At 48.0% G+C, this 12300-nt stretch overlaps 8 protein-coding genes; 5 read left to right on the top strand and 3 right to left on the bottom strand.

Annotated features, from left to right (window-relative positions):
* Window positions 1-78: 78 nt before the first annotated feature.
* GSBLH_T00004342001 (uncharacterized protein) lies at window positions 79-1542 on the bottom strand (the record flags this gene model as incomplete). Its single annotated transcript, XM_013043221.1, has 5 exons — window positions 79-318; window positions 353-508; window positions 539-1255; window positions 1285-1497; window positions 1534-1542. The coding sequence occupies 5 exons, from the start codon at window positions 1540-1542 to the stop codon at window positions 79-81; spliced, it is 1335 nt and encodes a 444-aa protein (XP_012898675.1).
* Window positions 1543-1791: 249 nt separating this feature from the next.
* GSBLH_T00004341001 (uncharacterized protein) lies at window positions 1792-3973 on the top strand (the record flags this gene model as incomplete). XM_013043220.1 has 4 exons in its annotated part: window positions 1792-2115; window positions 2148-2312; window positions 2346-2923; window positions 2955-3973. 4 exons carry the CDS (start codon window positions 1792-1794, stop codon window positions 3961-3963), a joined length of 2076 nt encoding a protein of 691 aa, XP_012898674.1. The 3' UTR covers window positions 3964-3973.
* A 29-nt stretch (window positions 3974-4002) lies between these two features.
* Window positions 4003-4554, bottom strand: GSBLH_T00006795001 (uncharacterized protein; the record flags this gene model as incomplete). The annotated part of the gene is made up of 3 exons (XM_013043219.1): window positions 4003-4164; window positions 4232-4322; window positions 4352-4554. The coding sequence occupies 3 exons, from the start codon at window positions 4552-4554 to the stop codon at window positions 4003-4005; spliced, it is 456 nt and encodes a 151-aa protein (XP_012898673.1).
* A 167-nt stretch (window positions 4555-4721) lies between these two features.
* On the top strand, window positions 4722-5212 carry GSBLH_T00004340001 (uncharacterized protein). XM_013043218.1 has 2 exons: window positions 4722-4770; window positions 4819-5212. Exons 1-2 carry the CDS (start codon window positions 4744-4746, stop codon window positions 5176-5178), a joined length of 387 nt encoding a protein of 128 aa, XP_012898672.1. The 5' UTR covers window positions 4722-4743; the 3' UTR covers window positions 5179-5212.
* Window positions 5213-5239: 27 nt separating this feature from the next.
* On the bottom strand, window positions 5240-5899 carry GSBLH_T00004339001 (uncharacterized protein). XM_013043217.1 has 3 exons: window positions 5585-5899; window positions 5444-5553; window positions 5240-5406 (listed from the first exon to the last, which is right to left on the bottom strand). Exons 1-3 carry the CDS (start codon window positions 5646-5648, stop codon window positions 5272-5274), a joined length of 309 nt encoding a protein of 102 aa, XP_012898671.1. The 5' UTR covers window positions 5649-5899; the 3' UTR covers window positions 5240-5271.
* Window positions 5900-6209: 310 nt separating this feature from the next.
* GSBLH_T00004338001 (uncharacterized protein) lies at window positions 6210-6736 on the top strand (the record flags this gene model as incomplete). XM_013043216.1 has 4 exons in its annotated part: window positions 6210-6336; window positions 6368-6464; window positions 6496-6550; window positions 6587-6736. The coding sequence occupies 4 exons, from the start codon at window positions 6210-6212 to the stop codon at window positions 6704-6706; spliced, it is 399 nt and encodes a 132-aa protein (XP_012898670.1). The 3' UTR covers window positions 6707-6736.
* Window positions 6737-7092: 356 nt separating this feature from the next.
* On the top strand, window positions 7093-7434 carry GSBLH_T00004337001 (uncharacterized protein; the record flags this gene model as incomplete). Its single annotated transcript, XM_013043215.1, has 1 exon — window positions 7093-7434. One exon carries the CDS (start codon window positions 7093-7095, stop codon window positions 7432-7434), a length of 342 nt encoding a protein of 113 aa, XP_012898669.1.
* Window positions 7435-7502: 68 nt separating this feature from the next.
* GSBLH_T00007186001 (uncharacterized protein) lies at window positions 7503-11743 on the top strand (the record flags this gene model as incomplete). Its single annotated transcript, XM_013043214.1, has 3 exons — window positions 7503-7926; window positions 7959-8137; window positions 8168-11743. The coding sequence occupies 3 exons, from the start codon at window positions 7503-7505 to the stop codon at window positions 11741-11743; spliced, it is 4179 nt and encodes a 1392-aa protein (XP_012898668.1).
* Between the last annotated feature and the right edge of the window lie 557 nt (window positions 11744-12300).

Raw genomic sequence — 12300 nt, 5'->3', positions numbered from 1 at the left:
ATATAGAACAAACAAACGATTTGAAAACACACAAAAACCCAAAATTCCGTCGATTTCAGAACACATAAAAACTCACAGCTACAGTTCCTTCTCCAATTCTCTGCCTAAAATTACACTCTCGATCCTCAGCAATTCAGCTTCCAGAACTTTACCCATCGCTTCCTCCGAGTACTGACGCACCATCGATTCGCGAGCTTCTCTCCGGATTTCATTCAGCTCCTCTGGATTCTGAACAACCAAACGCATCATTCGCGCTAACTCTGCTCGATCCGGTTCCACCAGCTGATGTCCTCGGAACGGGCCCTCCTGGATGGTAGTCTGCATCGTAAAAAAAGCAAAAGCAAAAGCAAACGAATCGGCCGACCGGAATGGGAAAACTGTTGTTCGCATTCAGAAAGGTGAGCGGACCTCCGTATCCTGTTGTGATCACAACACCCCCACAGCTCATGGCTTCCTGCGCAACACGCCCCCAGCCCTCTCCTCGTGTTGGGAGAACCACAGCGCTCGCCTAGAATTCGAAGGGTTGATGATGTGCTACGAAGTTGTAAAAGTAGGGAAGGAACAATTGCGGTGCGAGCGTCGTAACGATTTTAAAATGGGGAAGCGAGGAAGCCTTGTGTGCCCAATGTGTGCGAATGAAGTCCTGGACTTGATCATCCACAGAATCTCCATCCGAATGATACTCTTGCGTGATGATAAACAAAGAAACAGGATCGTTCTTGGAGAACGAGTCGAAATAAACGTTTAACAAAATATCCCACCCTTTTCGAAACTCCCATTTGAAAATGGACAGAAAAACGGTGGAAGCATAGCCATGGAGAGGGTGGCGCTCGAAAACAGTGTCGAATATGTAGGCTCGCGTGAGATTGTATGTGTTTTCGGGATCTTGGGAGAGAGGGAGCGTTGCATCTTTGCGAACCGACACGATCGGGCGGAAGAAATGAGTGTTTACAGACTCTCCAACCACTCGAACGTTCTTTACGCCCTCTCTCTCAAAGATGGATTTCAGGAAGTCGGAAGGCACCCAGATTTCGTCCATTCGATTCATTTTCTTCTTCCATCCCTTCGGAAGACGATCGGTTTCAAACATGGTTCGACCAACGTGATAGGAAACGGATTTGGAGAACTGCGGGCAGTCGCTCGTGTCAAATGCAGCTGGCTTCCAGGCGCCCGGCTCGCTGTGGCACACTTCAATGGTGATGCGATTCCGATCATCCCGATCCTTATTCAGCAGTCTCCACAGCATAGACTGATCCTACCCTAAAATCAAACACAAAAAACGACTTCATATGAAAGAGCGGATAAATAACCCTGGCTCACTCCATCTCCATGCTGCAGATTATATAAACATTTGGGGAAACTCACTTGCTGTAAGTGAACGTCGAATCCTTGCTTTTCAAGAGAAGACACGAGAGACGTTGCCTCCGAGCAGTAGCCACCTCCACTAAGAAACGGGGCGTTCCAAAAAACCTGTGGTTCAAAAAATGATCCACAAGACTACAGAGATGTGCTGGTTGTGCTTTGTAGAGTAGCTTTCAACATCCGGAAACTTGAGCCTGCCTCTATCCGCTGAAAACGAGAAAAAGCCCGTACATAAACAGTACGATATAGAAAAAGCAAAGATAGGCTGCGATCTGTAGAATGCGGTTTGTATCCATCAAAATATCAATAGGATGGAATATGGTCAGATAGGTCTGGCACGGTCCTAATAAAAGTTGGGCGCCATGACCCAAATTTTCGCGGGCTTTTTGATAGAATCAAAGACATCAAAATTTGAATTCAATACAGGAAATGCAGTACTCGTTCAAGCTAGACGATGCATTTGTGGACCAATATAAAACGAAGACGCCTCCCTTCGGTTTTAACGGTTTAGGCGAGACGATTTATCGTCGTACCTATTCCAGAGTGATCAATGGTGTCCGAGAGAAGTGGTACCAAACTGTCCGCCGTGTTGTGGAGGGAACGTACTCAATTCAAATGAACCATATCAATATGAACCAATTGGGATGGAACAATGACCAGGGACAACGCTCAGCACAAGAAATGTATGATTTAATCTTCAACATGAAGTTTTTGCCTCCAGGTCGCGGTCTCTATTGCATGGGAACAAACATTGTAAGCCTGTATGTGGTAGGTGTTACCGGTAGGTCCACCAAAAGAATCTCGCTGCTGCGCTCAACAATTGCGCGTTCGTCTCCACGGAAACTCTGGACCAGGACCTTTCTCTTCCATTTGAGTTTCTGATGGATGCCACGATGCTCGGTGTGGGTGTGGGTTTTGACACGAAAGGCGCTGGAAAACTAACGATCTTGGTACATTTCGCTTTTTTCTAATGATTTTTGTAGGGTCCTGATACCACCCAACCCCCAATTGACTACGTGATCGAGGACAGCCGTGAAGGCTGGGTCCAGTCGGTGGGGACGCTGTTGCAGAGCTATTTCGGCGAGGACGGCGTGAAGACGCCCGCGATCGTGTTCGATTACAGCCACATTCGAAAGCCCGGCGAGGAGCTCAAGACGTATGGAGGGAAGAGCAGCGGTCCGGATCCTCTCATCGAGCTGCACAAGAAGCTCCGCGAGACGCTGGACAAGCAGATCGGTTCGAAGATCAGCTCGACGACGATCACGGATATCTTTAATCTGATTGGTCGCTGCGTGATTGGCATCGGCAACATCCGAGCCGCTGAAATCGCGTTCGGCGAAGTGGGAGACACCGAGTTCTTGGACCTGAAAGACTATGAGAAGAACCCGCATCGCGCGGATTACGGGTGGACCTCCAACAACAGCATCTTCGCGGAGATCGGGATGGATTACTCCTCGATCGCGGAGCATGTGGCGAAAAGCGGCGAGCCTGGCCTGGCCTGGCTGGAGAACATGCGCCACTACGGACGAATGTGCGATCCGCGGAACGACAAAGACATCAAGTGGGCCGCGGGCAGCGAGGCTGATGCGTAGAGTGAAGGGCGGGAACCCGTGTCTGGAGCAGTCGCTGGAGTCGTACGAGCTGTGCTGCCTCGTCGAGACGTTCCCCGCGCGGCACGCGTCGCTCAAAGAGTTCCAGCGCACGCTCAAGTTCGCGTATCTCTACGCCAAGACGGTCACGCTCGGGCGAACGCACTGGGCGCAGACCAACCGCGTGATGCTGCGGAACCGGCGGATCGGCTGCTCGGTGAGCGGGATCGCGCAGTTCCTCGCCAGCCACAATCTGGAGGAGCTGCGGCAGTGGCTGGACGCGGGCTACCAGACCGTGCAGCACTGGGACGAGGTCTACAGCGAGTGGTTGTGCGTGCCGAAGTCCATCAAGACCACGTCGGTGAAGCCGTCGGGTACCGTCTCGCTGCTGGCGGGCGCCACGCCGGGCATGCACTATCCGCTGGGGAAGTATTACATCCGCCGCGTGCGGTTCCAGGCGGACTCGGACATGCTGCCCGCGCTGCGGCAGGCGGGGTACCACATCGAGCCGTGCGTGGGGCAGGAGAAGACGATGGTGGTGGTGTCGTTCCCGGCGTGCGCGGGGGAGAACATCACGGTGCAGGAGGACGTGTCGATCTTCGAGCAGTTCTCGCTGGCGGCGTTTTTGCAGCGGTATTGGGCGGACAATCAGGTGTCCTGCACGATCTCGTTCAATCCGGAGACGGAAAGCTCCAAGATCACCAAGTGCTTGGACTTCTTCCAGTACCAGCTGAAGGGCGTCGCGATGCTCCCGCGCGTGAAGCTCGATATGTTCCCGCAAATGCCGTATGAGAAGATCGATAAGGAGACGTATGAGGCCATGGTGAAGGACCTGAAGCCCATCAACTGGGATGTCGTGGATGAGGTCGTGATACCCGGAGAAACGGAGGGAAGAGTGTCGAACGGGGAGAGTTTGGAGGTGGAGGAGAAATTGTGCAATGCTAGAGAATGTAACTTTTGTGATGCGGATCAGTCGGATCTGAATATGACGGGCCAGTACAAGGCTGACTAGTTTGTGCTATGTCGTGTTTGTTTCAGAAAACAGCGTGGTTTACTCAAACTTCCACTCCACGTTCATTACCGAGACCGCCTCTCCCGCATCCTCTAGCTGTGATAGACATGCAAAACTCAAACCATCATAGTCAGCAAAATCTTCGTGCAAATCAACTTGCTTGAATTCCGCCCCTCCTGTTGAAGTGATCGTGAATCCATCCTAGATAGGAATTGCATGATTTTGCAAATACGCTGGGCTCAAATTCACAAGGAGTGCCGCCTCGAACCTCAAACGAGACAATTTTGCAAGGCTTTTCAGATTCAGTATATGGAGTCAGCGACTTCTTCGTGACATCAATTCGGATAGCTTGACGGCACCTGGGAATAAAGCAGAAACAACGAATTACTCTTTGCAAGTGTACAAACAGTTGCATTCCCCTCTCGCGCCTGGGATCTCGACCGACTCCTCCGCAGAAACATAGAGGAGATTGGGACTTACGGTCTGACAACGCGTGCACTCGATTTTCATCGGCCAGACGGTACTGTCCGACGCAGAAATCGATTCTACGTTTTCTAGCTCAGCTTTCAATATTAGATTAAAGGTAGGCATGAAATGAATGACTAATCAGCGCTCTCTGTGAGTTGAAAGGTGTATTTTGTCTTCTCAAACTATTTGGAATCTGATGCAATGCAATCTATCTGTTGTAAAAAGAGGTGAAATGAGAATTGTGAGGAGGAATAAGAAAAATAGTTTTGTGACTTTTTCAGAAAGTGTTACTCGAGAGTCTTTGTAACCAGCATGCAACTCTTTTTCAAGACTGTCACTGTAGGTTGTTGAATTGCTGCTCCGAGAGTGATGCTAATCGCCTTGTAGGGAAACACCGTCTCTCTTGAGGTTCAGCCCACGGAGTCCGTGGAGAACGTCAAGAAGATGATTCAGGAGAAGGAGAACATCGACTACTACAACCAGCGTTTTGTGTTCGCTGGCAAGGAGCTGGACGATTCGGAGGCGATCAGCGCCTGCGGAGTCAGCGAGTCCGCCACCATTGAAGTGCTGTTCAAGATGGCTGGAGGAGTGATCGAGCCCACCTTGGCTGCTCTGGCCAAGAAGTACAACTGCGAGAAGATGGTGTGCCGTAAGTGCTACGCTCGTCTTCCTCTTCGTGCGCACAACTGCCGTAAGAAGAAGTGCGGACACAGCAACCACCTCCGCCCCAAGAAGAAGCTGAAGTAATTGTGAATGGTTATCATCTCTCTCAAGTCCCGCTTCCCTGTTTTCTGAAAACAAACAACCCAATGTTCATATTGCACCCGCTCTACTGCTCACTTAGATCTGTCTAGCAACGAGGTCCAGATCCTTGTATCCGGCGTTGGTGAGTCTGCGACCACCGTGCTTGCCGACCTCCACGAGTCCCAGAGCTTCCAGGTTGTGAAGGCAGTGACGGATGATGTTTCCGTTAGCCTATGCATAAGCACTCACTTCTCATGCGAGAGCCCACATGATCGTGGTACTGACGACGAACTCCGTTGCGATGACGACCACCGAAAGCATCACGAAGAGACTTTACGCCCACATCAGGTCGAATGTAGAGGTGGCGAGCAATGGCGGCTAGACTTCAGCGAAAAGCACCTGTTCCTACCACAACGAATGAAGTACCAGTCAGGGTCATACGGACTGTACTCGCTGAACACTCTGGTTCTCATGATGTCATGGAGCTTGGGGAGAGAGACGGTTCCCTTCTTCTTGAGGTACTCAGCGTAAGCCTTGATCAGCTTCATAGCCTCGACGTCCTTAGCAGTGGTTCCCTTACTCTTATCGATTCTTTCCATCTATATCAAAGTTAGCCGATGTTCTCCAAATTGAAATAGAATTTGACCGAACTCGTCTCAAAATACACCTCCGTGCAGAACACTTAGAAAATAACGTACTGTTCCAAAATGAATAGGCGGTAAAGTGCAATTCTTGAGAGATAAAGTGGATGGAAATTAAGTGAGCGGTTTATAAGGGGCATTTTCGAAGTCTTTTTTCGACTCTCTATTTGAAACCGCTGTCTTGTATTTGAACCATCCATCGAGTTTATATTGGCTGCTCACTGTTGCTTTTTTGTAAAGCGCGCTCTAGCAGAAAATCGACTTGAAGGAGCACTTTTCATTTCCAACTTAAACCTTTCAAAATGTCTCAACTATGTAAACATAGAGTCTTCTCGATACTCCGTTTATCGAAAATAGACTAGTTCACAGGTTTCGTGATTCATTCTTTTTTGCATGCAACCATCAAGTCAAGTGTGTCTACGGGATTTCATCCAGAGACGCGACTACTCAGATGAGGAAATTCGTTTTATGCTTGATTTGGAGTTCGTTCAGGACTTAGCGAATATTTATTATCTTAAATGTGGTTGGGTGGAGATGCCACTTATCGATAGGGTTGGCAGACAACAAGTACTTTGAAGACCCTGCGTTCATGAACTATTTGAAATATCTACAGTACTGGAAAGAGCCAGAATACGCATGCTATCTTGTGTTTGTATTGCCATCCGCTAATGAAACCTAGTTATCCTCAATGTCTGTATTACCTAGATAAGTTGCAGGATGAAACTTTTCGATTTGTACTTACATCTATTCATTTCATCTCATCTTTGTAGCTACTGCAGGATCAAAACCATATTTTGTTCTTGGACTGGCAGAGTTACCTGGCGATGAGAAAGCATTCAGAAGAACCAGCAAAAGTCAGTACTTCCCCAAATACAGAGAGCACCAAATAGATAGTATTCAAATTTGCATAGTTATTCGTTCGTTTGTTTGTTTATTATCAAAGATTTTTGCAGGCATTTTTTGTTGGCATTTCATTTTGCTTGCAACATGTTAAAGGCTTTTTTGATTCTTTGCATAGCTATATGTATTTTATTATGTATGCTACTGATTTGTAGTATGTTTTGGAACAGAACTGACGTGTGGGAAGGGCTATTTGTCTTACCAACAAAACGGAGAAAGTCGGTACTTTGTCTGTGGAGATGACATTACTACAATTACCTTTGTGCCGGGACTACCTCGCGGACTTTCATTGGTCAAGGGAGTACTTAAGGGTGCTCCTGAAAGAGCATTCAAACATTTACGCATTACATTAAATGCTGCGAATGCTTATGGTCTCATGTGGCTAAATTGTATCACTTCACTTGTTTTCTCAATTCTAGCGCAACCAAATCTTACAGATGTTGGAACAGGAATTGCTACGCATACAATCTACAAAGATGCTTACCTCAGTCCAATCCACTTTTACCCTGACAGCTATGTCAAATCATTTTCGATTGACCCTGCTCTTCCTGATGGTCTTTCTTTTAACGAGAAGCTCGGAGTGATCAACGGGACGTACCATGGAGATGTGGGTCAAAGCACCGTCTATACCGTTACTGCCACGGGTCCTGATCGAGAAGTCCAATCTGTTTTTACTCTCAATTACAAAGGTAAGGACCCTCAACCCCATTTACTCTAGATACGAGTTCGATCCCATCAGATGGTTATTCTCTCTGCTATTATGGCTTTTATAATTACCAAATTGTTATGACGGAGAACTTCGCTCAGCACGAGAGTGTGACAAAGTGTGTGCGTCTGACTGAACCAATCGACTTTTATGAAAACTATAACAAGGAAAAGGTTCATCATTGGCCCGGTCTGACCGATGATGTGGGCAGTGACTACTTCGTGAAGCTCACTGGCTACTTCAAGGCAGCGAAGACGGGGCAGTACACCTTCCGGTTAAACATTACGAATTATGCATCGTTGGTGATTGACGATGAAGAATGGATGACGCTCGGTACGGTCGGCAAGTCGTTTGTTCACCAGAACGTTACTCGCACTCTCGAGAAGGGAATGCATTTGTTTACCATCTATTACACCTACACCGACTTGGAGTCGGCGTTGCATGTGGAATGGCGAAGAGATCAGGGAGAATGGCAGACTCTGAGTGCTTCTGCTTTGTATTTCGGTGGGATAAGCGAAATGTGTAATGACGAATAGGAAGCCGCGGTCCCGCATTCTTGAATTACCCTGATGTGTCTGTGATGAAGGGAATGGCCATCAATGTTACAGATCACACGGTGCGAATGGGTTTTGTGGAGAAGTACACGATTCAGCCAGCTCTTCCCTCCACTCTTTCCTTAAATCCCTTTACTGGAGATATTGTTGGAACGGTCGATGTATTGCTTTGGAATAGGTTTGATAGATAGACGGCAATAAATCAGATTTTCACGATCACAGCGGAGAATGCTTTTGGCTCTTCAAGTGCGGAGTGGCAGTTGCTCGTTAACGAAACGCCTCTTGCGGGTTTGGAAGGTCACTACTACCGACTTGACAAGGATGAAAATGCTTGTCAACAACGCTTTTACGATTACTTGATGGACCTCTATACAATTCGAAATGACTTAGATATCAATCATCCTTTTGAACATCCAAATGGATATTGGGAAGGCATCCCGAGTCCAATGTTCTACTATGGGTCCCATGTGGAGTGGAATGGCTATCTGGACGTCAAGGAAGAGGGAGAATGGCAATTCCAAACGCAGCACATCGATGGCTTAAAAATAATGTTCGACGACAAGCTTTTCATCAACTCCTACTCGTGCAGTGAGTCGATTTCCCATATGACCCGGTCAATCTCCCTAACGAAGGGATATCACAAAGTGCAGATCTTGTGGTTCTCGAGTCATAAGGACTTCATGCTCATCATCACAGTGAAACGTCCTTCGGACGCGGAGTTCATTTCCATTCCCGAAGATTTGTTTGTCCACGCGCCTTCTTCGGCTCTCTCCATGACAACCCAAGTCAATCAATTCTACGTTGGAAGACCGATTCCTACGATTTCGCCCCTCGCGTTTGCCGTCGAAGAGCCGTTCACTTCGTATTCCATCACTCCCGAGCTCCCCAGTGGACTGACCTTTTCGAATGGACAGATCAGCGGAACGCCTTCTGTCGAATTCGGTCCCACGGTGTTTGAGATCCAGGCGACCTCGAAGGGAAAACAGTACACAACAACGTGCACGTACGCTTCGTATAGTGTGGAAGGTCCTGGCGAGGTTCGTGTGACAGACGGAATTAACAACATTACGAGCGTCAAGTGGGATATCTACAAGCAAATCAACAAGCTGAAACTCTCCTGCGGCAATTCGTTCTGTAAACTAGACATTGCTCCCGCTCTTCCTGAAGGCGTTACTTACGATTCAGCGAAGCTCGAAATCACTGGAAGACCCACAGAAGCCATGGAGCAAACTGTATTTACAATTAGTGCAAGTACTGAAGCGAGTACCACTACCAAGGAGCTGACGGCTGAAGTGCCGATTTGCGAGTATGGACACTACTACTATATAGAAGGGATGATGTATTCTGGTGCATTTGATTTGTACATTTACAAGGGAGAAGTACTGACGAAGAGCTATGAAAAAGTAAAGTTGAACGATATTAGTTTGGTTTTGTGCATTGAGTCGTATAACTACAACATTGCGATCCGCCCCAATCCCTTCCAGCAGAGCATCAGTTCCATCTCCCTTAAGCGAGATGATGGTTTGATCTTCTTCGATACCAAAATCAAAGAGAGTAACTGGTTCAACACTACATGGGAAATGATCCAGACAGAGGTTCCAAAGCTCGATATTGAGATCACGGAGTATTATGTGAAGCCTTCCGAAACGCTGAACATTCCATATAAAATCATTGGCTTGACTCGGCCGCTCACTGTCGATTCTGCTCATGCAGAGGACGTTACGATCCGTGAAATCACGAGCAATATTGAGATCAAGATCAGTGGATCAGGAAAGATTGAATACACGTTCATAGTGGAGAATGATGCGGGAAGAAGTGAAGTAACGATTACGGCTTGGTCTGATGAATGTCCCGAGAATACGATGCTGATTCAATGCTTTGGATCGGAGTTCTACTACTCAGATTCGTTCACTCTTACGCGCGTTAGCGATGGAAAGAAAGTGATCGATCGAAATTTGGGAGTCTCTCTTTCGAATGTTTTTCACATATGTATCGAGAACGTCCCCTACTATTTAACGCGCTATCGTAAAAGCTCTTCCGATGAGAAGAAATACGTAGTGCTGAAGAATCAGCAGGGACGCTATCTCGGGACGATGGGCTTCATGCTTGGTACCCTTCAAACGGAACTGTTCCAGCTAGTCTCGCTTGTTCAGGAAAACAGTCCGCGCAAGGCCTGGGTGAGCTCCAGCTCTGTCAACCGAAAGTGGAGAGAGATTGGATTCAATGAGAGGAAATGGATTGCCGACTCTCGCGACCTGGGATCGTTCTCCTCGAATATGCTCACTGCGTACTTCCGCTATCATCTCAATGTGAATAAGGAAATCTCGATCCCTGCCTTGCTGTTGGACGTGAAGGCCAACGGTGGTTTCGTGATGTATCTGAACGGATACGAAGTGATTCGAATGAATCTTCCATTGGGAGGGCTCTCTTCCAAGGTAATGGCTCGTCGACACATCGATCTCTCGCAGTGGACCCGCGTCAGCGTGAATGCGGAATGGCTGCAGGAAGGAGACAACGTGCTGTCGGTCGAGTTGCATTGCTACAGCACCGGACAGCCGGAGCTCGAGAAGATCATGTTTGAATTGAGCCAGGAACAGTTCACTGGATCGTCCTACTTCTTCTCGGAAAGCGGATATGTGGCAGGTACAGATCATGGCGTCACGAGCAGTTCGGATCCCTATGATGTGTTCTTTAGCACCAACAATTACCGCTACTGGGAAGACGTGGAACTTCCTGCTCAACTTCGCCTCACCTTCCTGGATAACGAGCCTCGCTTCGTGAACCGAATGGTCATGCGCTCTTCCTATGACGCTCTCTATCAGCCGATCCGTTTCGAGGTGTTCGGCGTGATTAACCAGACGGTCTACGATGGCACGGAATACTCCTTCCAGGAGGTGAAGGAGAGCATTCTGGTGGTGAACAACCCCTACATCCTCGATGTCAAGCTCAAGGAGGAAACGTTCTTCCTCTACCCCTCTCGCCCCTACTCCGCCTACGAAGTCAGCGTCCACGCGACCAACAGCGAAACCCAAACCGTCCGCATTAACAAGATCTGGTTCTACGCGGATCACCACTACTATTGTCCCGAAGAGGACGACTGGCCTCGCACGCGCGGAGGCGATTCGGTCTTTGGGAAGTGCTCGATCTTTAAGATCGGCCAGTCCACGCGAGTCTGCAACACCACTGGCGAGTGGCTGGATAGGGATCAGGGAACCTGTCTGACTCGATGGGCTGGGAAGACGAGCGCTTTCCTCGACGCGGCGTACCGCATCGATAACTGCACGATGGAGATCTACTACAACAACACCGAGGCGGCCTTCCGCGAAGTCCTCGTTCGCGAAATGACCGTGAAGGAGGAGAACGTGCTGCTCTATCTGCCTCGGCGCTGTGAGGCAGAGGGCGAATTGCCGGCGGTGTGTGTGAAGGTGCGACTGGAGCCCCATCGACTAACCAGCCAGTACGTGAAGATGGAGCTGGATCTGTTCAATACAAATATCACGGGGTTGTTCTATAAGAAGGAAATGTATGGCGTACCGCAACACATGACGATATCGCTCATTGAAAAGGTGAAATTACGCGAAATGATTACCGGAAAGGATCTTATCCTGACGGTTATCATCGCTATTCTGCTTGTTCTCTGCATTGTTCTCTTTATGATGTATTACAAGACCAAGTATGGCTCTAGAAACTCGAAAAGAAAGCAGCTTTCGAAGAAATCGAGGCAACTGGACGTACTTCCTTCTCAGCAGACAGAAAAGCTGATCTAATTCGCATTGTTTGTTTTTTACACATCTTGATTTGGAAAATGGTCTCACTTTCAGACCCGCACGTGCGCACCTTATTTTCAGTGTTTGATTGTTTCCCCATTCCTTGTTTAGAGAAAAACACAAAAGCATGGAAAATGGCGGAATTAGCTGTCAAGGGATAGGAATCTGTGAGAGCCAATCAGATTCGCGGGCGTTACGAATCTTGAGTCTACTCTCAAACCCCGATCATCGGAGGAAAATGGTCAATCAATATTTTAAATGGACAAAGGCGAAAAATCTGTTGAACTTACCACCATCAACGTTGGAAAGAGTGAGGAACAGGTAATATTTGGACACAGAACAATGAAACATAGGTTGATGAATTGTTCCGATGGTCCCCCATTGATTTGGGAGCTCCGACAGCCACAAATAAAGATTCTCTTTTCGATTGGCAGAACGAGAACAAGGGAGGAAAATCAATTGAACGTTTTGGAGGCATCGATGCATTGCTTAAGTCTCTCGGGACAAGTAAGAAGGAGGTACGTTGCGTTGCATTGAGTTTTTGAGAAGTGGATTGT

This window comes from Blastocystis hominis, assembly GCF_000151665.1.
Source record: "Blastocystis hominis, Singapore isolate B (sub-type 7) whole genome shotgun sequence assembly, scaffold_6".
Lineage (NCBI taxonomy): Eukaryota > Bigyra > Opalinata > Blastocystidae > Blastocystis > Blastocystis hominis.
Note: the sequence above shows the minus strand (reverse complement) of the source record. Positions and strands in the feature narration are given on the sequence as shown.

What these genes read in the sequence shown, in the direction of transcription:
- GSBLH_T00004340001 (XM_013043218.1), top strand. Translation starts at nt 4,744, where the DNA reads ATGCAACTCTTTTTCAAGACTGTCACT. An exon ending in TCTTTTTCAAGACTGTCACT is followed by an intron (nt 4,771 to 4,818) that starts GTAGGTTGTTGA and finishes ATCGCCTTGTAG; the next exon opens with GGAAACACCGTCTCTCTTGA.
- GSBLH_T00004339001 (XM_013043217.1), bottom strand. Translation starts at nt 5,648, where the DNA reads ATGAGAACCAGAGTGTTCAGCGAGTACAGTCCGTATGACCCTGACTGG. An exon ending in CTGGTACTTCATTCGTTGTG is followed by an intron (nt 5,554 to 5,584) that starts GTAGGAACAGGT and finishes GCTGAAGTCTAG; the next exon opens with CCGCCATTGCTCGCCACCTC. An exon ending in GTCGTCAGTACCACGATCAT is followed by an intron (nt 5,407 to 5,443) that starts GTGGGCTCTCGC and finishes GCTTATGCATAG; the next exon opens with GCTAACGGAAACATCATCCG.